Source organism: Pistacia vera, unplaced genomic scaffold (assembly GCF_008641045.1).
Source record: "Pistacia vera cultivar Batoury unplaced genomic scaffold, PisVer_v2 Contig670, whole genome shotgun sequence".
Classification (NCBI taxonomy): Eukaryota; Viridiplantae; Streptophyta; class Magnoliopsida; order Sapindales; family Anacardiaceae; genus Pistacia; species Pistacia vera.
In genome coordinates this window covers 40,247-66,255 of record NW_022196524.1, presented here as the reverse complement: position 1 = coordinate 66,255, position 26,009 = coordinate 40,247, and the positions used below count along the sequence as shown (strand labels likewise).

At 34.6% G+C, this 26,009-nt stretch overlaps 1 protein-coding gene and 1 pseudogene across 1 annotated transcript; one reads left to right on the top strand and one right to left on the bottom strand.

Annotated features, from left to right (window-relative positions):
- Positions 1 to 15,818: 15,818 nt before the first annotated feature.
- On the bottom strand, positions 15,819 to 19,949 carry LOC116112912 (annotated as a pseudogene).
- Positions 19,921 to 22,976, top strand: LOC116112911 (auxilin-related protein 2-like). The gene is made up of 8 exons (XM_031399025.1): positions 19,921 to 19,944; positions 20,901 to 21,518; positions 21,592 to 21,664; positions 21,790 to 21,887; positions 21,967 to 22,032; positions 22,123 to 22,212; positions 22,441 to 22,617; positions 22,714 to 22,976. Exons 1-8 carry the CDS (start codon positions 19,921 to 19,923, stop codon positions 22,747 to 22,749), a joined length of 1,182 nt encoding a protein of 393 aa, XP_031254885.1. The 3' UTR covers positions 22,750 to 22,976.
- The last annotated feature ends 3,033 nt before the right edge of the window (positions 22,977 to 26,009 follow it).

Sequence of the window (26,009 nt, the reverse complement as noted above, 5' to 3'; positions counted from 1 at the left end):
CGGATACCGGATCGGGATAATAAAAAAATCGGATATCCATATCCGATCCGGATTTTGCTAAACTACGTCGTTTTGGGTTTTCAAAATTAAATTCACCCCCTAAAACTGCTTTTCAAAATTAAATTCACCCCCTAAGACTGCTAACACAGTAACGCACTAAGACACTAACACTAACAACACAGTCTCACTACTCTGACTCTCTGTCTCTGTGTCTCAGACTCGAACAACACGAAGTCACGAACCCTAAAGGCCTAAACAGTAAACACCCAGCAATCCAGCATCTCTCTCGCTCGACTGGAACACGATTCGTTACACGAACACGCTGTCTCGCACTCTCGCTCACGCACAGTCGTCGATCGTCATCGTCAATTGCAGTATCGCACAGCCTCTCAGTCTCTCACAGCCNTCGAGGATGTCGAGGTGTTCCTTCACTTCGGCAACATTCACCTCGTTGCGCATCACCCGCGCTTCCATGGAGGCAATCACGTCCACGGACTTGTCCTTCCCTCCTCGAGAGTTCTTCTTGGAAGGGTTGGGGTTAGGATTGGCTTCCCTCCCCCTTTGCTCTTCATGGCAAACTTTGGACGACATCTTGAACCAAGAATCTTCTGGCTCTGATACCAACTGTAACGACCCGTTTGCTTCCCTTCGAACTCGTTCGGCCTTAGGTGCTAATCTCCCGATGATTACCCTAAGTCAGCCTTGCTTGCTCACGCTCCTAGCCCTGCAAGTAAGAAAACACTCACACAAACTCACAAGAGATGCTAGAAGAAAACTCTTTACTAATTGAGAGAACTTTACAATTTTTGGATGGTTTGGCCAAATGAAGGCCTCCCCCTTTTATAGTAGTTGGAATATACAATGAACGGTCAAGATCTTCCGAGATCAACGGTGGAGATTAGTTAACTCCAAACTACCACCTACCAACTACTATCTACCAACTACCACATTAATTACAATATTCTAGCATGTACAAGAGTGTTCCGGAAGCTTCTAGAATGTCCGGGTGACGCACACCAAGTGTTTGATGAAATGCTTGAGAGGCGTCACACAACGCCATGGTCTGGAACACCGCAAGAAAGGACCCTTTCATTGCTCCCGTCCCTCTCTGTTGAGCATGAAGGTTATTAACAATAGACATTTGCATAAGAAAGCAACCACAGTTAGAAAAATGTAAGAAGTACAAATAGCAATGACAAGACCAAATAAGAGCGACATACCAGAAATTTTCTTTTCAAAAAGGATGGAGAAAGCAGAAGAGGCGATGGTGGCAAACCTAATCGCAAAAACTATATTTATAAGCGAATGGGAAGACGAATTGTTCGTTGTCATCATTATCGCCATTTCCAATGACTAGATAAGGGGTACAGGCGCCGTTTCATTTCTCTCAACTATCGTCGTTCCCAACATACTCGTACACAAGGGAAAAAGAGACCGACACGCCACCATTCATTGTGCCATGAAAAATTAGACAAAATGACGGCTGATATGACTCATCAAGAGGGAAGCAAAGGGTGTCAAACATAACTCCTTGCATGGACTCGAAGTAATAGGCCAAAGAGTTATAGGTCATGAGAATGGCGAGCATCGAGACCCACACTCCATTTTTGTATACGATCACTAAAGTAGAGGTTTTCAAAGCCCGATACGCCTTTCAAAAATTGAGGGGTTGATGTTATGCCTAATTCCCGAATGGTCTGATAAATGCCAAGTTTCTCTAAAATACACAGTAGCCTAACACTTTGGATCTTCCTACATGTCATCTTCTTGGTGTTTGACTTTTTTTATAATTAGGTGATTACCATAAGTCCGTAGAACTTTCCATTAGCATGGTCCGACCTACAACAAGCATGGGATTACTGATCCTGATCCTAATTAGGGGGATTATGCGTGCAAGAAATCCCATAGCATCCACTCTCACCAACTGTCAGATGGGATGAGTATAAAAGGAGCTCTTAACCTCTGTTTGAAAGAACTCTCTTCTAGCATTAGTAAAGCTCAAGGAGAAAATACAGTGATCTTCTAGAGAGAGTTAAAGAGAAGATTGATCACAAAGCTTGAAGGTCTTCAATTCATGCTCGCGATCTCCCCTCCTTTGTAACTTCATTTAAATTCATTACACCTTGTAACACCCACTCATAACCATTGAACCACTATAAACTCCTTGTGTTCTTTACTTTAATACGTTGCTTTAGCGACATTGCTAGTCACCTGTGGCCACATGCACATCTTGCTCAACCCCTCCCAAGGCCGGCTGAGTATCTTTGGTTGATACGATTTATCACATCAACAAAAAGAATGAGAGGTATGAAAATCACATGTTCCACTGATCGTCCATTGAAGCCTCAAGGTATTTTTGTTGCACAAGTTTATTATGGAGCTGTTCATTTATGAATTAGATAAAATAGTGGATGTTTTTAAAAGGGTTGGAATACAAACTTATTGCTAAAGAAATAACAAAAAAAAATTCCAAGAAATTTTCCTTTTGATATTGCCAAAGAGAATCAATTTTCATTCGTGTATATACATAACATCAATCTAGGGTGTGTTTGGTTAGGGGTCTAGGAAGATTACTCTTGTAATCTATCTTTTATTATGGGCATTACATTCTTTGGTTGTCAAGTAATAAAATATTACGGTAATCTTTCATTGACAATAGTTGTTACTATTGGTAATATATGAGGTAATCAATAGGTGTTATTAAAATATTACCAAGGTAATCCACTATTCATACCAATTTTACCCTTAATTAAAAACACACTTCAAACAAAAATGTGCTCATATGTCTATCAAATAACAATTGGCTCAACTGTGCAAAATGACTTCTAGAACCTCATAAATTAATTTTTTGGATAGAAATGCCCCTCACTATTTATATAAATACCACCCAAAATTATTTAGCCATTGTAGACGACTTTCGGCCACCACCGTCGGTGGCCTCCCGCAGTCGCTAGAACGGCACACAACTGATTGAATCTGGCCAGCCATGCGCCAAGATAACCATTTTTTACTAGATCGAAGGCCGGAAACGACAAGATGGCCTTGGATTTAGCCGCTAATGGTCTTGGATCTGGCCGAAAATGGCTAGATACCCGGCCATCCACGACTGTTAACGGCCTTGGATCTAGCAAAAAATGGTCAGATCCACGGCCATCTAGCCGTTTTCAGCCTTCGGTCTGGCCGACAACAACCAAATCGACTCACAACTGGCCAGATTCGACCGATCGTGCACTGTTCTGGTGACTTATGGTGGCCACCAGCAATGGTGCCCATTAATCGCTATAGTAGTTGGGGGTATTTTGTTAAATTTAAATTTTTGTTGTTGGGGGTGTTTTAGCTAAATTCTCAAATATAGGGGGTTAAAAGTAATCTATCTAAATAATAATTATAATAATATCATTAGAAAGAAAGGGCAATTCAGTAAAAGCATCGCCGATAATATTTTATTTCTCCCCACTAAACATTTTAATTATTTATACCCACCAATCTAACCAAACATATTGATATAACATTCCCTCATAATTTTCAAGTTAATCTATCTCACTGATAATCCTATCCTTTTAGCAATAAAATATTTCTTGAACCAAACATACCCAATATGTAATATAAGGGTAGAAACAACTTGTAAAAGAATGGGGGTCACTTCATTGTTACTTTCGAAGAAGAAAGTATTACTATGTAATAGTTTCAGTGTTTCACTTAACAAAGGAGGGGCATTTAGAGAAAGACAACAAAAGNTTAATTTAAAAGTAAAACAAGGAGACAACAAAAACATCTATACAACCAACTAAAATATCCATTATAACCAAAACATTGGCAACAACCTTAACTGGTAAATTCTAAATCAAGTGACTTGATTCAAGTCTCTAAGATTCTGATGGGCACTGCATTTCAAAGTGGTACACACGCAAGGCAAAGGCACAAGACAAAGGGGCAAAAGGGGGAAAACGCATTGAGACAAGTGGCTAGGTAGTTGGTTAGGATTGGGATTTGGGCGTCAGAATAAAGGGGAGGAATGGGTAGAGGGGCGACATTATGAAATTGGTGTATTGGTCTGTCTTGGGAGGTGCTGGCCCTCGAAGACCAGCTTATCTTTTTCTTTTTGTTTCCAGATGTTATTTGGTTATGTGGGTCTGTTGAACATAATTCTTAACTTTTAATAGAGTCGTATTTGCATTCCCTTCTTCGGTTATGGTTTTGGTTTATATTGGTTATTGTTCTGGTTTATATTGATGTACGTGACGTCTGGTGTTACTGTGGTTGTGTGGATTGTTTGGAAGTTGCGTTGCAAGTAAGGAGTTCCAGTGAAGGTATCCATCATTTTTGGTATCAGAGTCAGGTTATCAGTTGGGTTATGGTTGGCACTAGGATGAAGAATAGAGTAGAGGGTGTGAAAAAGGATATGGCAGTTGTTCAGAGGGACGTAGCTAGGGTGATTGAAACAGTGAATTCCATGAGGGAGATCTTGATGGACATATAAAATTGGATGCGCAATAAAGATGAAGAAGAAGAAGAGCACAGAAGGAATGTTACCAAAGACTCAAGTTGTGACAGAGGGGTAGAACAGAGGGCAATCCTCATGGGGACTAGGGAAACCTAGGTGGAACCTTAGGGGAAAACCTAGATGGAGAGGGTTGGAACCATGACGGAGATGGGAGAAATCACCATGACTAGGGTGGCCGGAAGCTGGAGCTACCCATCGTCTCCAGCGAAGATCCTTATGGGTGGGGTTTTTTGTGTAGAGAGGTATTTCTCCATCAACCAGATCTCGGATGAACACAAGGTGTCCACAACAATACAGTGTAGGAAGGGGAGGCTCTCTACTGGTATCAGTGGTCAGAGTCTCAGGCAGAGGCAAGGACGTGGCCGACGTTCAAGGTGGCTCTATTACAACGATTTACTAGGACCTAAGAGGTTAGGCCACTAGAGCTCTTGACGGCCATAAGACAAAAGGGAATGGTGGTTGAATATTAGAGGAAAATTAAGGAGGTGGCAACACTAACTACTGGAGAGAGGGAGGATGTCCTTATAGCAACCTTCCTCAATGGGTTAAAATCGAAGGTGAAGGTAGAAGTCAAATTGCAGCAACCCAATTCCTTAACAAGTGTAACCTTTTTGGCCCAAAGGATTAAGGAGATGAACTTAGTGATTGAAGAGGCCCGTTCTCAATTGGGCCGACAGAATAAATGGAGTTATGCCAACACTAGCCCACGTAATTTCATTTCTCAAACCAAGCTTGAAGAGACTCACAAAGCCCAAACCAATTTTATTAATACATCCAACCAATATAACACTCTAGCCTATAGAAACCCGGGTGAGATATTTTCTAATTCTAGCTCCAACTCTAACTCAACCTCATCTGCAAACTCCAAGTCAAGCACTTTCAGATGAGAGTTTCCGTTCAAGAAGTTGACGGAAGCGGAGATTCAATTGATGAGGGATAAGGGATTGTGTTATCGATGCAATGCGTAGTACTCCCTGGGGCATAAATGTGGTGAACACCAATTCCATGTCTTATTGGTTGAAGAGGGTGAGGTACAAGAAGATGTTGGAATTACCGAGGAAGATATGACTAATGATGGGATTCCAAAGGAAGCAGAGTTAGCGATGAGTTCGGTTGTGGGTATCATAAGAGCGAGGACCTTGAAATTGAAAGGAGAGATTATGGGTAGAGAAGTTTTAGTTTTGGTGGATAGTGGTGCGTCGAATAACTTTATTAACTAGGGAGTGATTGATGAGTTACAAATTCCAGTGCTACATACCAAAGCTTTTAGAGTGAGAATGGGGGACAAATTCAATGTGAAATGTCAAGAGGAGTGTAGAGATGTACGACTGAAGCTACAAGGCGTTGACATTGTGCAAAAAAAATTTCCATTCAAGATAAGCAATGCCGACGTCATTTGGGCGTGGCTTGTCTAGAGACACATGGCGAATCCACCACTAACTGGAAGAAGTTGATTATGAAGTTTCATTGTGCAGGTGGACCAGTGACACTCCGCAAGGACCCAACTTTAAGCAAAACTATGGTCTCGTTAAAGGGAATGCTAAAAGCACTTCAGTCTGAGGGACCTGGCTACTACATTGAACTTGATCATATGCAGTTACAAGCTGAAGGGAAATTCGCTGAGGAAGAATCAAGTGTGAATACAAGGGTTATGGAACTGTTGAAGCATCATGAGAAGCTATTCGAACCTGTCACGAGACTTCCCCCAGCTAGGATTCACAATCATGTTATTAGACTACAGCCTAGAAGTCAGCCCCTAACATTAGACCCTATAGGTACCCCTATTATTTGAAGAATGAGATTGAGCAGATTCTGCACGATATGTTACTAACCGAAATTAGACGACCAAGCAAGAGTCCTTTCTTCAGCTTGGTATTGTTGGTAAGGAAGAAAGATGGGGGGTGGTGTTTTTGTGTCGACTACAAGGCACTCAACAAGATCACTATTCCAGACAAGTTTCTGATCCCTACGGTTGATGAGTTGTTCAATGAATTAGGCGGAGCTACTATCTTTTCCAAGTTGGACCTCAAATTCGGTTACCCCCAAACCCGAGTAAAGGACAATGACATATACAAAACGACGTTCTGGACACACGAAGGCCATTACGAGTTTCTTGTGATGCCCTTTGGTTTATCTAACTCTCCATCCACTTTCTAGGCCCTAATGAATGACATTTTCAAGCCCTACCTTCGGCGATTCATACTGGTCTTCTTCGAGGACATCTTGTTATATATTTGCATATCGCCTTTCAGATTCTGGAACAACATCAGCTTATGGTGAACCAAAAAAAAAAAAAAAAATGTAAGTTTGCACAAACTCATTTGGATTACTTGGGTCATATCATATCTCCTATGGGTATCTCTGTTGATCCGGCCAAAGTTGATTGAATTCTGTCTTGGCCTGTACCAAAGGACATTAAGGCCCTTCGAGGTTTTCTGGGGCTCATCGGCTACTATTGGAAGTTTGTATAGGGGTATGGCACAAGAGCAAAAGCACTCACTGACCTGCTTTGCAAGAACTCTTTTATCTAGACAAAATCTGCCCAAGCGAGTTCCCAAGAACTAAAACAAGTGATGACAATGGTACCTATTTTGGCTATGCCTGATTTCTCCAAGATGTTTGTTATCGAAACAAATGCTTCAAGTTTAGGACTTGGGGCTGTCTTAATGCAAGAAGGGGACCATTAGCATTTATTAGTCAGGGACTTTCACCCCGGTCTCAAGCGAAGTTGGTTTATGAAAGAGAGCTTATGACAATTGTTTTGGCAATACAAAAGTGGAAACACTACCTTCTTAGACGACATTTGTAATATATTGTATAGCTAGTACTTCTTTGAGAAATATAAGATAAAATCCACTAAATAATTTTATAAACATATATACATAATGTAAAATCCGAAAATTCTAATTTTAATTCATATAAATATATACACAAAATACTGATATACTTTAGTAAGCACAAGGTAATCTTGAATAGTACTGCCAAACTCCTCCGCTTCTTGACGTCCCACCCAGTCGTAAATCATTTAGTACCTACAAAATAGTAAAATAACGGAGTGAGCACTAATTGCTCAGTAAGTAAACCAAACTGCACTATTGTGTTTTCTCTGTTACTCATGTTCTGATTTCCTTTTCTCACTTCATTCTTTGATAATATTCTACATTCTTTTCTGATATTCTGCATTCTTTTCTGATACTCTGATTTGCTACTCACCAACGTGCAAAAACAATGAATAAAATTGTACTTCGTTGAGCACATAAGAAATACTGAAGCACGTAAGTAGCATAATACACATGCAGAATAATAAACTTTTCTGAGAAAAGAACTTCCTTTTCTTTTCTGTTTTCTGTCTCTTATGTTGTATCTCTTTCTTTTATTCTCTGTTTCTTTTTTTTTTTCTTTCTTCTTTTTGGTTTGCTGATCGGACTAGGTTGATGCATGGATTTGGAACCCTGACCATGTGAGTGGGTACACTCCTCATCTACATGTATACTCACAGACTGTACAAGTATTGTATCTCTCTGTTGTGGTCGCTCGCTCGTGGCGGCGTGCATGTAGGTATGCTCTACTGGGTACAATCCTCATCCACATACACTGCACATGGACTGTACAAATAATGTATCTCTCTACTAATGTCGCTCGCTTGTGGCGGCGTGTATGTGGGCATCTTTGTCACTCACGGGTTCCCCATCACAAAAACCTTATATCATAACATGATGTAGAAAGAGAATAGAAAGAGATATTATACACATTTTAACATGAATTTCCAAGCTATGGAAATTCTACACTTGTATTCTTTAGTAAATGAGAAAATATACATATTTGCATATTAGCTTAAAAGGAAATTACTAGTCATTTTCTTTTCTTTCTTTTTCATTCTTTGCTAACATATTCTCATTTACTAAGGGGGTGTTTGTCTGAGCTTATGAAAATTAGCTTATAAGCAACAAGTGCTTATAAGCTAATTTGTGCTTATAAGCATTTGAAATTTTAAGCAATTACGTATTTGGTTAAAGTACTTATAAGTGATTAATAAGTAGTTGACGTGTGTAGTAAAATATGGCTTATAACAATTTATTATAAAATAACTAAAAAAGGTACTACATTAAACAAGGATATACTATGAAATTTTAAAATTAAACAAGGATAATATGGTAATATACTTGGTCAAACTAGCTTATAAGCAGAGTGTTTATAAGCAAAATAATAATAATAATAATAAGTTAGGGAGATTTTTTTTTTTTTTTTTTTTTTTTTTTTTTTTATTTTATTTTTTTGTTTTTTTTTTTTTTTTTTTTTTTTTTTTTTTTTTTGCTTATAAGCCTAACTTATAACCCCAAAAAATTTATAAACAAACAGGTCAACTTAATTTTAGAGCTTATAAGCTAGTTTGACCAGCTTATAAACTTAGACAAACACCCCCTAAATCAAGGCTATATATATAATCATGTGCACAATATATGCATGATCAAGCTCATTCTTTAATATGCTTTCCAAATTCACATATACAAACTTGCAAATTCATTATGGCATAATGGTATGTCATGACATATTCTACCATTCTCTACTATCACAATTGCCATATCAAAATAACACTTTAACTTGCAATTCTTCTCTAACACTTTCATGTTCTATTCAAGAAGTAGTAAGGGTTCAAGTACTAGAACCAAGCACTAAGGGTCATTTCTCTCACGAAACTAACATGACCAAGTGATATTCTAAATTTTGGCAAAACAATATGCACCCTTGAATACTAACATTTACACTTGGTTAAGCCCATACATAATCTTCTTACTTCAATTCTTGCCTTTCTCTAACCATTTCTTCATTAGGGTTTAACCAACTCATGCATGTATTTTCTCTTTGGATTTTCATCAAACACTTCATATGCACATGCAACTACCATGTTGGCTATACTTCCACAACTTTCTAATTCCACCAAATTGTGAGCCAAAAACTCACTAACTTAGTTATCAAACCTAGCCGATTTCATCACTTCTTTACACTCCAAAAATTTCAATACAAAATCTTCCACAACTTTATCAAATCATCACATAACTATACACTACTTCTCTTGGCTAGAATTTATACATAAAAAACAGTCAATAATTCTCTCATACCATCACATACAAACATGCAAAAATTCATTCAACACAAGTCTTGCTCAAATCAAGGTTCAAATTAGGTTTGCTTACCTTAAATATGTAAGATCACTTCCTTTTTGCTCTAAATCTCTTCCTCTTGGACCTATATCATATAAAAACTATAAGAATTTAAAACTTTAAAGTTTAATCACACTCCTTTTGCTAGAATCTTACCTTAGGATGTTTTAGGATTGAAAATCTCCACAAATCCAAGCCAAATCCTATGATTTTCCTTTGAAATTTAGTGAAGAAAATTGAGAGAAAATGGGATAAAGGTGGCGTGAACAGGGGATGAGGGTATGTTAGGGTTTCCTCAAATAAAGCCTTATATCAAATAATATAAACATGTATTCCCATTTTGCCCTTGCACTTTCTAAGAAATTCAATCTATGTCTTTCAGTCAATTACTAAAATACCCTCACTTTTATTATCTTCTTCACATTATTTTGCTTCATTTCACTTCCCACTTTTTCAACTAATTATGAGTGAAAAGACCATTTTACCCCTAATGAAGTTTTAAGAAATTTTCTTCACATTTGTCTATGGTAACTCCAAAGAAATCCAACTAAGGGTATTAGGGCATAAGTAAAATTACGTACCTTAATGTGGGTGTTACAGCATTTCGTCATAAGAACCGACCAATGAAGCCTTCACTACTTGAATGATCAAAGCTTACTTGGGGAAGATCAACAGAAGTGGATAGTCAAGCATATAGGCATGGATTTTGAGATACAAGACAAACCCGGGCTGGAAAACAAGGCGGTTGATGCCTTATCCAGGAGAGTAGAATAGGCAGAATGCAACGCAATCTTTACTTGCTATTTTGGTAGTCGAGATGAATGGGAAGAATCCATCCGTCAGGATGAGAAGTTGAGCAAAATCAGTCGGGATTTGATTACAGATCCTCAAAGGCATCCACACTTTCGTTTGGTAGGGCATCAGTTATTTTTTGATGATCAACTCGTTTAACTGCGATCGAGTTCACAAGTTCAGTTGCTTCTTCAAGAGTTCCACTCAAGCCCCATGGGGGGTCATTCTAGGTTCTTCCGCACTTACAAATGACTATCTCAAGTTGTATATTGGGAAGACATGAAGAGGGACAACCAAGTGTTTGTTCACAACTGCTCTATATGCCAACAAAATAAATATGATAACCTCCAACCAGCTGGCCTATTACAACCCTTACCCATACCGACACAAGTGTGGGAAGACATCTTGATGGACTTCATCGTCGACCTTCCCAAAACCCATCGGGTTGATACAATATTGGTGGTGGTTGATCAACTAACAAAGTACAACCACTTTATTCCTCTTCAGCATCCTTACACAACACTTGAGGTAGCCAATTTATTTCTCCAGCATATTGTAAAATTGCATGGTTTTTCGAGAACAATTGTTTCGGACAGGGACAGGCTATTCAGGAGTACATTTTGGAGGGAAATGTTTAAATAATTCGGTACTAACCTTCACATGAGCACAACTTACCACCCCCAATTAGATGGCCAATTCGAAGTAGTCAATTGGTGTGTTGAGACATATCTACGGTGCTTTGTCGGACAACAGCCAAAACAATGGCCTAAATTGTTAAGTTGGGCAGAATATTGGTTCAAAACGAACTTCAATCGGTCCTCAAGTATGACTCCATTATGGGCCTTGTACGACAAAGACCTACCAGCCCTTATCAGCTGCTCTGAACATGCATCTGTTGTTGAGGCAGTGGATAACCAGATGATAGAGAGAAACCACATCTTAGATGAACTCAAATTAAATCTGTCTAAGGCTTAAGAATCCATGAAGGCCTAAGCGGATGGAAAGATGAGGGCTGTTCAATTTGAAGAAGGGGACTCGGTTTACTTGAAACTCCAACCATATTGTCTAAAATCCTTGGCACAAAGGCCTAATGAAAAACTTAGCCCCATGTTTTATGGTCCCTATGAGGTGTTAGCAAAAGTTGGTCTTGTGTAGGGGTGAGCACGGGTAGCGGGTAGAACCGGAACCGGGGGTAAGAACCGGAACCGGAACCGGAACCGGAACCGGAACCTACCCAGAACCTGCACTGTGCGGGTAGGTTCCGGTTCCAATTTTTTGGAACCGCTACTGTGCGGTTCCGGTTCCGGTTCTTACCCCCGGAGGAACCGGAACCGGAACCGGAACCTGTAAAAAGGGTACCCTGTTTGGAACCTGTTTTGGAACCCTGTTTTTGGAACCTGCATTGTGTGGACCGGCTGCCTTGCTAGAACCTGTTTTTGACACCTATATTGGTGAAACCTGTTTTTGGAACCTTTTTAGAACCTATTTTGGAACCTGGACTATAGATGAAATATTGTGAAATGTAAATAATAGGGAGTTTCTATTATTTTACATATAAAAAAATTTAAAATAGAAAAAGTTAAATTTTTAAAGAACCAATTAAATAAATTACGAATACAATTATACTTATTACATATAAATTACACCAATTAAAAGCTTTAATATATTATAATACATAATATTAAAGTTTTGATCAATTAAGTGAATAATTGGAATTATGATCCAATAAGTGTTTTACATTTTTAATGTTATTAAAAGATTATTTTTGAATAAAATAGTATATTTGATTGAGTAATATATTTAGTTATTTACTTCAATTATCAGTTCTAAGTATATCTATAAATTAGTATTAATTAATTATATATGAAATTGAAACATTAATAATTTAATTACTAGTTAAATACATACTTAATCAATTATAACATTACATTATGTTAAATGATTACTTAATTAATTATAATTTTATAACATTACTTATTGATTTATAGTAAATAATTATAGCATTACTTTAATGTTTACTACTTAATTAATTGACTTTATTATAAACATTAGTACAAACTTAATTAAATGATTAAAAATTTAATAATTATAATATTACATTAAAATTTATAGTATGATTATTTAATAGTTTAATTCACTATACATTACATTATAGTATATTATATATTAATTATAACATTACATAATTAAATAATACTTAATTGTTATGAGTTATGATATTATATTTTAAACATTAGTAATTACTAATTTGCTATATAAACATTAGCACAATACTTAATTGAATATAAGAAATTTAATTATTATAACATTACCTTTAAACATTTCATTATAACATTAATAAACATTACATTATATTAAATAATACTCAATTAAATTATAATATTATATATAATTATATATTATGATCACTTACTTAATTATAGCATTACATAGTTAAATGATTACATAATTACATAATTATATGAATTTATAACATACATTATAAACATTAGCAATTTACTAATTTACTATATTATTACATTACTTAATTAACGATTAAAAATTTAATTAATTATAACATTCCTATATATTTATAATATAATTACTTAATCAATTAAACATTCTATCTATATAACATTAGTATATTAATCAAATGATTTGAAATTTAATTAATTATAATATTATATAGATTTATAGTATGATTATTTAATTCATATAACATACATTATACTATTATAGTATGATCTATAAATAATATACATTACATAATTAAATAATTACTTAATTGATTATGAGATGATATTATTTTAACATTAGTAATTACTAATTTACTATATAAACATTAGCACATACTAATTGAATGAGAAGAAATTTAATTATTATAACTTATCTTATAAACATTCATTATAAACATAATTAAGCATTACTTTATAGTTAAATAATTACTCAATTAATTATAATAATTATAATATTACATTATATTATGATTACTTACTTAATATAGCATTATATAGTTAAATGATTATATATTACTTAATTAGTTATGAATTTATAACATTACATTATAAACATTAGTAATTTACTATACTATTACATACTTAATTAAACGATTAAAAATTTAATTAATTATAACATTACTTTATATATTTGTAATATTCTTACTCAATTATAATATTCCTTATAAACATTAGTATATTAATTAAATGATTGAAATTTAATTAATTATAATATTAAATTATAGATTTGTAGTATGATTACTTATTCATTATAACATTACATTATACTATTTATAGTAATCATCATATATTAATATAACATTACATAATTAAATAATTACTTAATTAATATGAATTATGATATTATATTTTAAACATAGTAATTACTAATTTACATACATAAATATAGCACAATACTTAATTAAATGATAAGAAATTTAATTATTATAACATTACCTTATAAACATAATTAAGCATTACTTTATGTTAATAATTACTCAATTAAATTATAATATTATTATATACATTATATTTGATCACTTACTTATATAGCATTATATAGTTAAATGATACTAATTACTTAATTAGTTATGAATTTATAACATTATTATTTAAACATTAGTACTACTTACTATTACATTACTTAATTAAACGATTAAAAATTTAATTAATTATAACATTACTTTATATATTTGTAATATGATTACTAATATCTTAAACATTCCATTATAAACTTATATATTAATTAAATGATTTGAAATTTAATTAATTAATATTAAATTATGATTTATAGTATGATTACTTAATTCATTATAACATTACATTATACTATATAGTATGATCATATAATTAATATAACATACATAATTAAATAATACTTAATTGATTATAAGTTATGATATTATATTTTAACATTAGATTAATTTACTACATAACATTAGCACAATACTTAATTAAATGATAAGAAATTAATTATTATAACATTACCTTATAAACATTAATTAGCATTACATTATAGTTAAATAATTACTCATTAAATTATAATATTATTATATTACATTATATTATAATCACTTACTTAATTATAGCATTATATGTTAAATGATTGCATAATTACTTATTAGTATGAATTTATAACATTACATTATAAACATTAGTAATTTACTATACTATTACTTACTTAATTAAACGATTAAAAATTTAATTAATTATAACATTACTTTTATATTTGTAATATGATTACTTAATCAATTATAACATTCCATTATAAACATTATATATTAATTAATGATTGAAATTTAATTAATTATAATATTAAATTAGATTGATATGATTACTTAATTCATTATAACATTACTTAACTATTATAGTATGATCATATAATTAATATAACATTACATAATTAAATGATTACTTAATTGATTATGACATTATATATAATATTTAATTTGTAATTGCACAATTTTAATCGAATTATTATAAATTTATTAATTATAACATTATTTATAATTTTATGATATGATTATTTAATTAATTATAACATTCTATTATAAACTATTATAATACTAATTAAATGATTACAATTTAATTAATTAAATTTACATATAATTAAATAATATATTACTTAATTAATTATAACATTACAATTACATTGTAGTATGATCACTTAATTATTATAACATTACAATTTACATTGTAGTATGATCACTTATTAATTATAACATTACTTGTTTCTAATATTAAATTTACTAAATTATATTGGTAATTATAAATACCCATTAACCAATTATAACTTAAATTAATAATTAATAAATATTAATAATTTATTAACTAATCAATAGACCCTGGCAAATGGCATGTTAGTAATTATTATTAAGAATTGTTGTTTTGTTAAATGATTTTGTGAAGTTATTTTATGTGAATTGTGATGAATAATTGTTTGTGTTTTGGTTTTGATTGACGAATTTTATGTGAATTGTGGATGAATTGATTGAATTCAAGTGTTGCTTAGAGATTACAGGTTATGAGTTCCATGGACACAAGAAAATGATAACGAAAATTTGTTAGGGTTGTATTTGTAAAACTTTAAGGTGTTTGTTTGTTATTTTTTAACTAATAGGGGGTATTGATTTTTTTTACAGGGTACCCTGGAAAGGAACCGAACCTGCATTTTAGGTTCCGGTTCCTTGAATTGAAGAACCTGTACTGTGCGGTTCCGGTTCCGGTTCCTTTTTTTGGAAACCTGTACGTGTTGTTCCGGTTCCGGTTCCCCGGAAAAGTGCAGGGTACCCGGAACCGCTCACCCCTAGTCTTGTGGCCTATCGATTGAGACTTCCGGACACTGCTCGTATCCCCAACATTTTCCATGTATCGCAAACTAATCGGTCACTTCACATCCAGTTCCGCACTCCACTTCCTCTTCCACCCTTTTTGGCTGGCGATATGGTGCTTCAGGTGGAACTCGAACAGGCCCTGCTCAAACGACGGTTGGTTGATGGCACCTATGAAGTTTTGATCAAATGGAAACACCTGCCAACTTTTGACAATACTTGGGAACCTTGTGAAGCTATCTGCCATCAGTTCCCATCTTTCCACCTTGAGGACAAGTTGGCACTTCTTGGGAAGGGTAATGATGGACCCTGCATTTCAAAGTGGTACACACGCAAGGCAAAGGCACAAGACAAAGGGGGAAAAGGGGGAAAAGGCATTGAGACAAGTGGCTAGGCAGAAAATGCATTGAGACAGATGGCTAGGTAGTTAGTTAGGATTAGGATTTGGGTGTTAGAATAAAACGGGAAGAATGGGCAGAGGGACAACATTCTGAAATTTGTGTATTGGTCTGTCCTGGGAGGTGCTGGCCATCGAAGACCAGCTTATCTTTGTCTTTTTGTTTCCAGTTGTTATTTGGGTCTGTTGAACATAATTCTTAACTTTTAATAGAATCGTATTTGCATTCCCTTGTCTGGTTATTGTTCTGATTTATATTGGTTATTGCTCTGGTTTATATTGATGTACGTGACGTCTGGTGTTGCTGTGCTTGTGTGAATTGTTTGGAAGTTGCGTTGCAAGTAAAGAGTTCTAGTGGAGGTATCCATCAGATTCCTTGGAAATATACTGAGCAACCGGCACCAATTTTTTCATTTTTTAGCAGCAAATAGTATGGAAGAAAATGAGGAAAAATGAACGCCGATACCAAATTGATCAACATGAAGACAACAACGTCCAAGCTCTGTACGGGATGCCCAGTAATAGTTCATCGCTAACTGTCAAAAAGAACAGAACTATTTAATTAATTCAAGATATGGTGATTTACGATGTACCATAGAGTATGAATGGAGATTGGAAAACAAAAGCGTTTCACAAAGTGCTGTGACAGAAACAAGATAAACAAAGGCTATATCCAGTAGGAAGGTAAAAGGGAGGGCAGTCAGATGGCAAGGGAACGAGTTATCGAAGGGACATCGCCCGAGAAAACAAACATAACTTTGTCTCTTTATTGATAAATTACAGTGAAAGTCGTACTAAAATTTTCCTTGAAAACATATTCGGAATGAAGGAACCTAGATCTTTTCAACTATTATTAGAAGCTAGTCCAGAATGGCAATACTTTTTTTTCAACATTTTAGGAGCCTCGACATGACATATTGATCTTATAGTTTTGGTAGAATTTTGTACGATTACTTATGAAATCATCATTAAGGATGCAAATAAAAGAATCAGCATCATTATAATGGAACAAAAAGCTGAAATGGGATCATGACAGAAATACGAAGTGTTAGAACTTCTTTCACAGAACATGACGAGAGAGACGGATCACCATTTCTAAAATATGTCAAGGGCAAATACGGATAGCTTAACCAAATTTTTATGCAACAGTGGAACACAAATTTATGATAGAATAAATTAACTGAATATTACCGATATTAAAAATGATAAACACCCTCTCTTGTACATGTGGCAGTGGTATTGCAACAGTCCCCTCAGGCTCCACAGTCACTAAAACATATATTCCACCCGGAGCACAAGACAAAACTTTGAGATCATCTCATAAAACATACAAGATTGCATCCACAAACTTCGTCACATACATTGAGCACATCAAGACTATCAGTCTTGAATATCAACTTTTCAGTATTCAATAACCTTCTGTTCTGATTCAAACTCAAGTCGAAGTTGCCTTTCTTCAGTTGCAATGAAAAGCAAGCAGATACAGAACACCAGAAATAAGTTTTCAAAATGAGAATGCAGCAAAGAGCAACAAAACATACATAAAGAAAATCACATACAGAAGCTGGATACGATATCTTCACTTCATACCAATTATCTGATTTGAACCCCAGAAGCTGGTACAATCGAGTACCCATTTGTAATGGTAACATTTCCTCCCAAAGCTCCTCCCCAACATTTAGAAGTTCACCATAAACCCTGTAAAAACATGAGAAAAGTGAGACCTATTTTCAGATCCAATTAAAGAAAACATTACTGAGTTTCAGATTTTGCATAAACTAACAAGTCTCCATGACTCAAAGTTGGAACTGGTAAACATAGAGCAGAATTGGCAAATTTTGCATGTGCACACAGATCTATAAACAGAGGAAAGCCGAGTGCTCTGCTACTTCTGAATCAAACAATCACAATCACACATTAAAATTAAAATTGCACTTTCCCAAAAAGGTAGCATGTTAACCATGAATAATAAGGAACACTAAAATTCATTTTTCTTTTTTAACAGAAGAACAAATACACAAACAATAAAGTGAAATGTGATTGATACTCCAGAGTTGTTTCCCAGGCAACCTCAAATGGTGCTTAAAACACCAGGGTATAAATGAGATATTCCGAGAGCAACAAAATCACTAAAAAGACAACAATAAAAACCAACCCCAGAAGCAAATAAGCACACATATAAATGATATAATGAAAAGCCAGAATTCACGGATACTTCAATAGGAAGGCAATATGAAGTATAATTGTACTTTCATCACATCACCCCAATTAATCATCCCAACAAATTATTCAACATGAGTAATGCATAATCAGTTTGTTGTTATCCCCTATTGAACCATTTCAGGCTTAGCAAACAACAATATCCTACAGGTGAGAAAAAAAAGAATAAATAAGTAGAGTTCCTTGCATATCAATAATCAGTAATTGAACATATATCATGGTAAATTCAAGGCCATAAATCTCATGGTGTTGGATTTTTCAAAAGCTTTTCTCTAATCTTAAAAACCATCGGCTAGCAATTAAAAGGATCGTTAGATATCTCAGAGTTAAAAAGATGCAATTGTAGCTGCCGATATTGAGTCTATCTACTCTAGGGTATTGGATGACCTTGGCAGGGGTTAATGGAAATTTAAGCTACAAAAGTGTGTTGCTTTGTCTACCATATATTGTGGTGAATGAAGCTAGCAAAGACAGGCAATGGATAAGAAAAATCCCTTGGGAATTGGGCTCGAAACAGGAAAACATGCTGTGTATTGTGACAGCATATTTTTAATTCAAAATCCAAGCACAATGATTTGATATCATTGGATCAGTGCTGTGCCAGAGATAAAGATATGGCTGGTTGAGAAGATTAATACAACTAAGAAAGAGCCAGATATGATACAAAGCCATTTCCCAAGAAAAACCTGAAAGTACAAGCAGATTGTGTATGATGGAGCTCACCACAAGAGGCGGAAGGGGAACTTAGCAGGCCACCACATATGTTTAAGGCTTACACCAAAATAAAAGATCAAATAAAAAAGGAAGCGAGTGAGTGTTGTATAATACACGTGAAGAAAAAGAACAAAGAAAGTGGAGAGAAAAAGACAGTAGCCAAAGATAAAGAACCAGGCCTTAGGGCTTTGATAATCAACTTTATCATTAGATGATCAAACAAGCTCCGTTTACGCTCACATTCCAAGTGATCAATACCAGTACAGTGCTCTACTAGTCTTGATTCTTGATTTAAATTTTGGGTCTCATTCGTGGATAACTTGTATGGTTTGCTTAGTTATTTTTATTGGTGGTTGTTAATATTGCCTATTGAGTTGTGTTGATTGGTACATTATCAAGTTTTCATCATACGAAACCGAAAAGATTATTTATTCAACATTTATAATTTCATTTCTTTCCCAAAAACAAAAACATGGGTATACTCAGAATCATCAAACGCAATGAAAGAATGAAAATAATACATAAATTTACAAAACAAATTCCAATAATCTCTTAAGCACATAACCAGAGTTCCATAAAGAAAATTAATCAAAGGGTCCAATCCTTACCACCTTCAAAGGCTTCTAAACCCTAAAACATTGAAGATAACAAACAGAAATAAACAATTCAATAGCATAGATGAAAGGGTTCATAAACAAAACTGCCAAGAAAACTACTCAAAAGAAACAATAATGCATGAAATTTTACCTGTTTTGAGGAAGAAAATCGAAAAATCTTCGAATTTCGAAGCACTATAGTGAAAAAGTGTGGAATTTGCAGAGACTTTATGACTGAAAGTGGTGGCCGGTGGGTACATTAGTATTTACTTGGATGGAGTTGTTAGAATACGGGTACTATAAAGAAAGTTCCGGTTATCTTTTGGGTCTCATTAAACTAATCGAATTTAGAGGGGCTTTTTGAAATTTTTACTTTTAATTGTCTTTGTTAAACTTAAACCCTTTCAGCAATGCACATCCATGTAAACCATCATTATTAAATATTTAAAAAAATATTTTTAATTCATTTATCTTTATTATTTTAAAGATAATGTAAATATTTCTAAATTAAAAATATATTCTAACGATTTTTGTATGCAATATATCAATTTTTTTTTGGTGCATTTAGTTAAAATTTTATTTCTAAAATTCTAATGGTAAAATCAATAATACTATAAACACCGATAATTTATACCAAATTTTTGTATTGACGTACATGACATCCAGTCAGACCCAACTACGTTGGATACAACACACGCTTTCCGTGAATAAACGACCATCTAATAATTATGAAAGTTCATACATATTTGATGGACGATCGTTCATTACAATTGGATGAACGTCCACAAAAATAACAACGGATTGCCATCTATATTATTTAGACAGGAGTCATTTACATGGACGGTGTCTAAATCATACGAACGGTCATCCATAAAATTTAAAAAATAAAATAATGGACGGCATCCATCAACGGAAGCCAACCGAGAACTCAAATATTTTACATAAAAATTGAACCTTTTCCATAAAATTTTCAACTTGATGTCAATTTTTCAATTTTTTTTACTTTATTAGAAGCAATAGGTACAAATGTACAATCTTCAAAATTGAACCTTTTCCATAAAATTTTCAACTTGATGTCAATTTTTCAATTTTTTTTTTTTTACTTTATTAGAAGCAATAGGTACAATCTTCAAAGTCTGGCTCTCCTTATCAATAACCCCAAGAGCATACTGACAAAACTGTGGCGCCGTAGCTTCACCAGCATAGCTAGTCACCGCAAANGGAAAAGGAACGTCTTAGGAGGATAGAAGAAGAGAGGGAGAGAGAACTGGAAAAGGAACGTCTTAGGAGGATAGAAGAAGAGAGGGAGAGAGAACTGGAAAAGGAACGTCTTAGGAGGAGAGAAGAAGAGAGGGAGAGAGAACTGGAAAGGGAACGTCTTAGGAGGAGAGAAGAAGAGAGGGAGAGAGAACTGGAAAAGGAACGTCTTAGGAGGATAGAAGAAGAGAGGGAGAGAGAGAGGGAGAGAGAGAAAGATAGGATGGCTGTCGACATAGCAATCCTTGAAGCTCGTGGGAGGGCAGAAAGATCTGCTTTGGAGAGAGCAACTGCTGAAGCTCGACAAAGAGCTTTGGCAGAGGCCCGGGAGAGATTGGAGAAGGCTTGTGCGGAGGCTAAGGAGAAATCATTAGCCGAGAAGGCATCTATGGAGGCTAGACTGAGGGCAGAGCGTGCTGCTGTAGAGAGAGCAACTGCTGAGGCTCGAGAGCGTGCTGTGGAGAAAGCAATGGCAGACAGGGCTGCTTTTGAGGCGAGAGAACGTGGAACTTTTCCAGATAAGTTTTCTGCTTCTTCCAGAAACAGTACACTGAGACCAATTTCATCCAATGTGAGTATATACTTAATTGATGTTTTGTAGCATGCATAGTCATGGCAGTGTTTTAACTGATGGAAAATGGCAGGATCTACAGGATCATAAATATCAGAGTGCCGGCTTTAGTGGTTCAAGATATCCATATTCTTCAGCTTATGTTGGTATGTAATCTTTGAAGTACCAGGTGTTGGTTTCTTGTAGATGGGATATTTAAGTGAATGAATATTTTAAAATTTTTATTATCTTCTGCTTGTTGCTTCTAACCATTTATCTTTTCTACTTGAAGCTTCATATAATACTGAGAGATCTGAAGGGACTGAAGGTGAAACAGCTCAGAGGTGTAAAGCTAGACTAGAAAGGCATCGCCGTACTGCTGAACGTGCGGTATGACTTCTAATTTTATCAAAATTTGTGAATGCCTTATCCATTTCTTACAAACTTCTTGCTTCTGGTGTTTTTGTAGGCAAAAGCTCTTGCAGAGAAGAATATGCGTGATCTTCTTGCTCAAAGAGAGCAAGCTGAAAGAAATGTAAAACCTTCACTCCACTAAAAAATATTTCTCAAACTCTGAACTAGTGCCATATTTTGCTTATTGTCTTCAATTTATTTCCGTTTGCAGAGACTAGCTGAAACACTGGATGCTGATGTCAAGAGGTGGTCAAGCGGAAAGGAAGGCAACCTACGAGCTTTGCTTTCAACATTGCAATATGTATGTGTTATTCATATCAAATGTTTCATGCACAAGCTTCAATTCTGGTTTTCCTTTAGTGCCACTATATTATTTAACGGAAGGAAAAAAATCCTCAATCTCTATCTTTGATCTTAGTATTTTGTGAAATAAATGAATGTATAAATTACCAAACCTTTTCTATTCGGAGTTTTTGTAAAAATCAATCTGTGCTAGCATCTGAATTAACCAAGTTTTATTCCTTGGCAGATCCTTGGGCCTGATAGTGGTTGGCATCCCATTCCATTGACTGAAGTTATAACTTCTGCTGCTGTAAAGAAAGCTTACAGGAAAGCCACTCTTTGCGTTCACCCTGACAAATTACAACAAAGAGGTGCAAGTATCCAGCAGAAGTACATTTGCGAGAAGGTCTTTGATCTTCTCAAGGTGTGTTATACTGTTACAGTTGCAGTTTTGCCCTCTTTGAATGTTGCTTTTATGACCTGTCGGTATCTAAATTTTTCTTTAATTGTTAATTTTCAGGAAGCTTGGAACAAATTCAACTCAGAAGAGCGGTAGGTCAAACTTAGTGTATATGCTGAACGCATATTTACACTCATCCTGTAAATTTATGCTGCTTGTAAGTAATATCGATCATGTCTATTTGATAATTCTAGTCATCTATGTAGTTGGTAAATCTAGGCTAAGCTAAGCTAAGCTTAAAGAAATAGGTATGAAACAGATATTAGCTAAAAGAAAATGGCTATATTCATTCAAATATATGGGCTATTTATTTATTCTGCTAATCTACCATGAATAGAGTATATTTCAATGATGATTTACAAAACAAAGAAAAAAAAAAAAAAAAGCAGGTATTGGATATTTGAATTTTGGGTGGTAGAAATTGTTGTTTAATGGATAAAGGGCAGATGCCCTCTTGCTAAATCAGTCTCATTTAGCTAAAGAGAAAAAGTAAAAGGTGGAAGTTGGAAACTTTGTCTATTTTTTTAGCGCAATTAAATCAACTCATGGAGACAGCTTGCAAAAGAAATCTTGCTATCAAATCTTAGTCAGAATTAGCAGGCACTAATTCTGGAGTGCCGGCGTGATTAGCTTCGGAAAGATGATCCAAGTTCTGGGACTAGCATTGCTTTCTAATTAAGTAATGAGCTTTTTCTTTTTTGTTAAAATATAACCAATATGTATTTTGAGCCTAATAAATAATGAATCATCTTTTAAATGTAAAAAAATTTTTTTGAACATAAATGGTGGGGGGGAGGGGGGGGGGGGGGGGGAAACGGAGCAGGATGATTATCGCGCTTTGGGGTAGTATTATGAAAAGCCTGCTAATTATGGTAATTATTATGAAAACCTCCACCAGTCATCAAGGCCTATAACATGAGGTTGCTATAATGCTGTAAAATCAATGATGAACGCTTTATTTGTCAATGTTTTTGTGAAAGGATAGATATTGCAGGAAATTGTAGAGTCTAGTTTTGTCATTCATCAGATATGTGTTGGCCCACTCATACGGGCGAATCGCATGAATAATACTTTATATGTAAGGTTCAAATTTCAAATTTTTGTACGCAGGTGATGTGATATGATATAAAACAATCATGAATAAGATATAAGCGTAAAAATTTCTCCAAGATAAAAGCGTAGATTGACAGGAACCGTGTTTTAGAATGGCCAAGAACTAAATAAATAAAATCTATCTAAGTATTTTCCACATGTACTATACTAGTTAAGAAATAAGATAGAATAAAGATTTCACACCTAATCTTTGTTGGCATGACTTAAAGGATTATTATGTTCTAATTCATAGGTGTTGAATTTCTTTATTAATATTCATTACCATTTGCTCGTTAACTTTATGAAACACTCAAAATCTCAATAATTTCTCAAATATAGGATCCGTTTAATGTGAATTCAGATGCAAATGACTACCATATTAACATATAGGTAAATCCTTTAATTCCTTTTCTATTTTCGGAAAGACAAGATTAATTCAAGACAAACATCCCATTACATCAGAAGGTTAATTAACAAGAGCTATAAAATTTATTTATACAATTAATGTGATAGAAATAAATTCTGTAAGCATATCCTAATATCTACAATAACTCTTTAATATAACACGTAAACATTATTTAATGAATTTGGATCTTCTCTTGGTGGTATTGTAATCGTTAGATGATGTAATTGCTATTGTTTTTTTAATGATCGGGTGTTCGCGATCAGTTTACGTACTCCTCATTAATCTTCCGAAACCCTAGAACTATCGGTCCGATAAGAACTCCATGATCACCATTATTAACAACCGATAAAAGATTTAAAACTTAAAACCTCTTAAGTAATCATACTCAAGAGACTTTATCAAACTATTCGATCACACCGGGGTTGGTTATTATAGTATCTTTAGATCCTTCAAAGATTAGGTTCAATAAAGTATTATTTTTATAATTTTTTGCTAGGTAAAGCCCCTATATTTTAATTTTTATAAGAATAGATTGTAACACAGTATAACTGTCATTAGAGATGGGCACAAAGCCCGCCCCCGCGGATCCGCACCGACCCTCCGAACGGGGCGGATTTCCCGAAATTTCAGGCTACGGCCGAGATCAGGCCCAATATTGGCCCCCCGAATCGGGGACGCTGCGGCCGGCCCGACCCGCATATTATATAATATATACATTATAATATTTGAAAATCAATTATATATATACAATAACAATTATAATTGTGGTATAATTATATGAAACATATACAATAGGTAATAAATAAAACTAGATTAAATATAATAAATCATTGATAAATATTTGTAATATATTATATATAATATATTAATATATATGATATATATATAATACATACATAATATAATACATATATAATTAACAAATATTATGATTATTATATTATAAATCTAGTTTTATTTATTACCTATATAATACATAAATTTAATATGACATTTAGTATGATGGTTTTTATATTAATATGCATATTATGAGTTTAATTTTTTTTTTTTATGATATATGGTCTTTATGTTTAATATGTATTATATATTTAATTTCTTTTTGGTGGTATATATATTGGGAGAAAAAAATAATAAAAGTATAAAATTGGATTTAAAAAAAAAAAAACCCAAACGGGGAATCTCCGAATTCCCCGTTTGGGAACGGGCTTTTTCGGGGATGCCCCAATTCCTCAAACGGGCTTTGGGCCGGGATTGGAGAACTCCCCGGGCTTTCGAGCTGGGGCTGGGGACCACTGTCTCCGGCCCCACCCCAGCCGTGCCCTCCTAGTCATGTCTTCAAGTCCTTTATAATTAGGTCAAAATAAAATGATCCAAATCCATTAGAAATACTAATTAAAGTTTACGGGGTAGCCTGAGACCCAACCTTCCATGAATCATGATCCGTTAATGCGTAACAAGTTGTTCCCCACAAAACCCCCACTTGCGACTCAAATGTAAATGTAACACACCTCCAAAAACGCAACGTATCACTCACCACTCGTTTGAGAGAATTCCTTACAGAGATCTCCGCTCCCTCAACTCCCAACTTGCTCATACGTCGCGCCCCCATTTTCTTGCACATGGACTCTCTTTGTCACATGCATTGCGCTGCCTTAACCTTATGCTTACACTTTCACGCCAGTTTTGGGCGTTGTTCTTCTTTGCCTGGACCAAACGCGGCAAACAGTCCATGGTTTAATGATCAAAACTGGTTCGGATACTGGAACTGTGTCCAAGACTGCGCTGATGGACATGTATTCCAAGTTTGGGTTCTTGAATGATCGGTTAAAGTTTTTCAAGATGGAGTTTAGGATGTTGT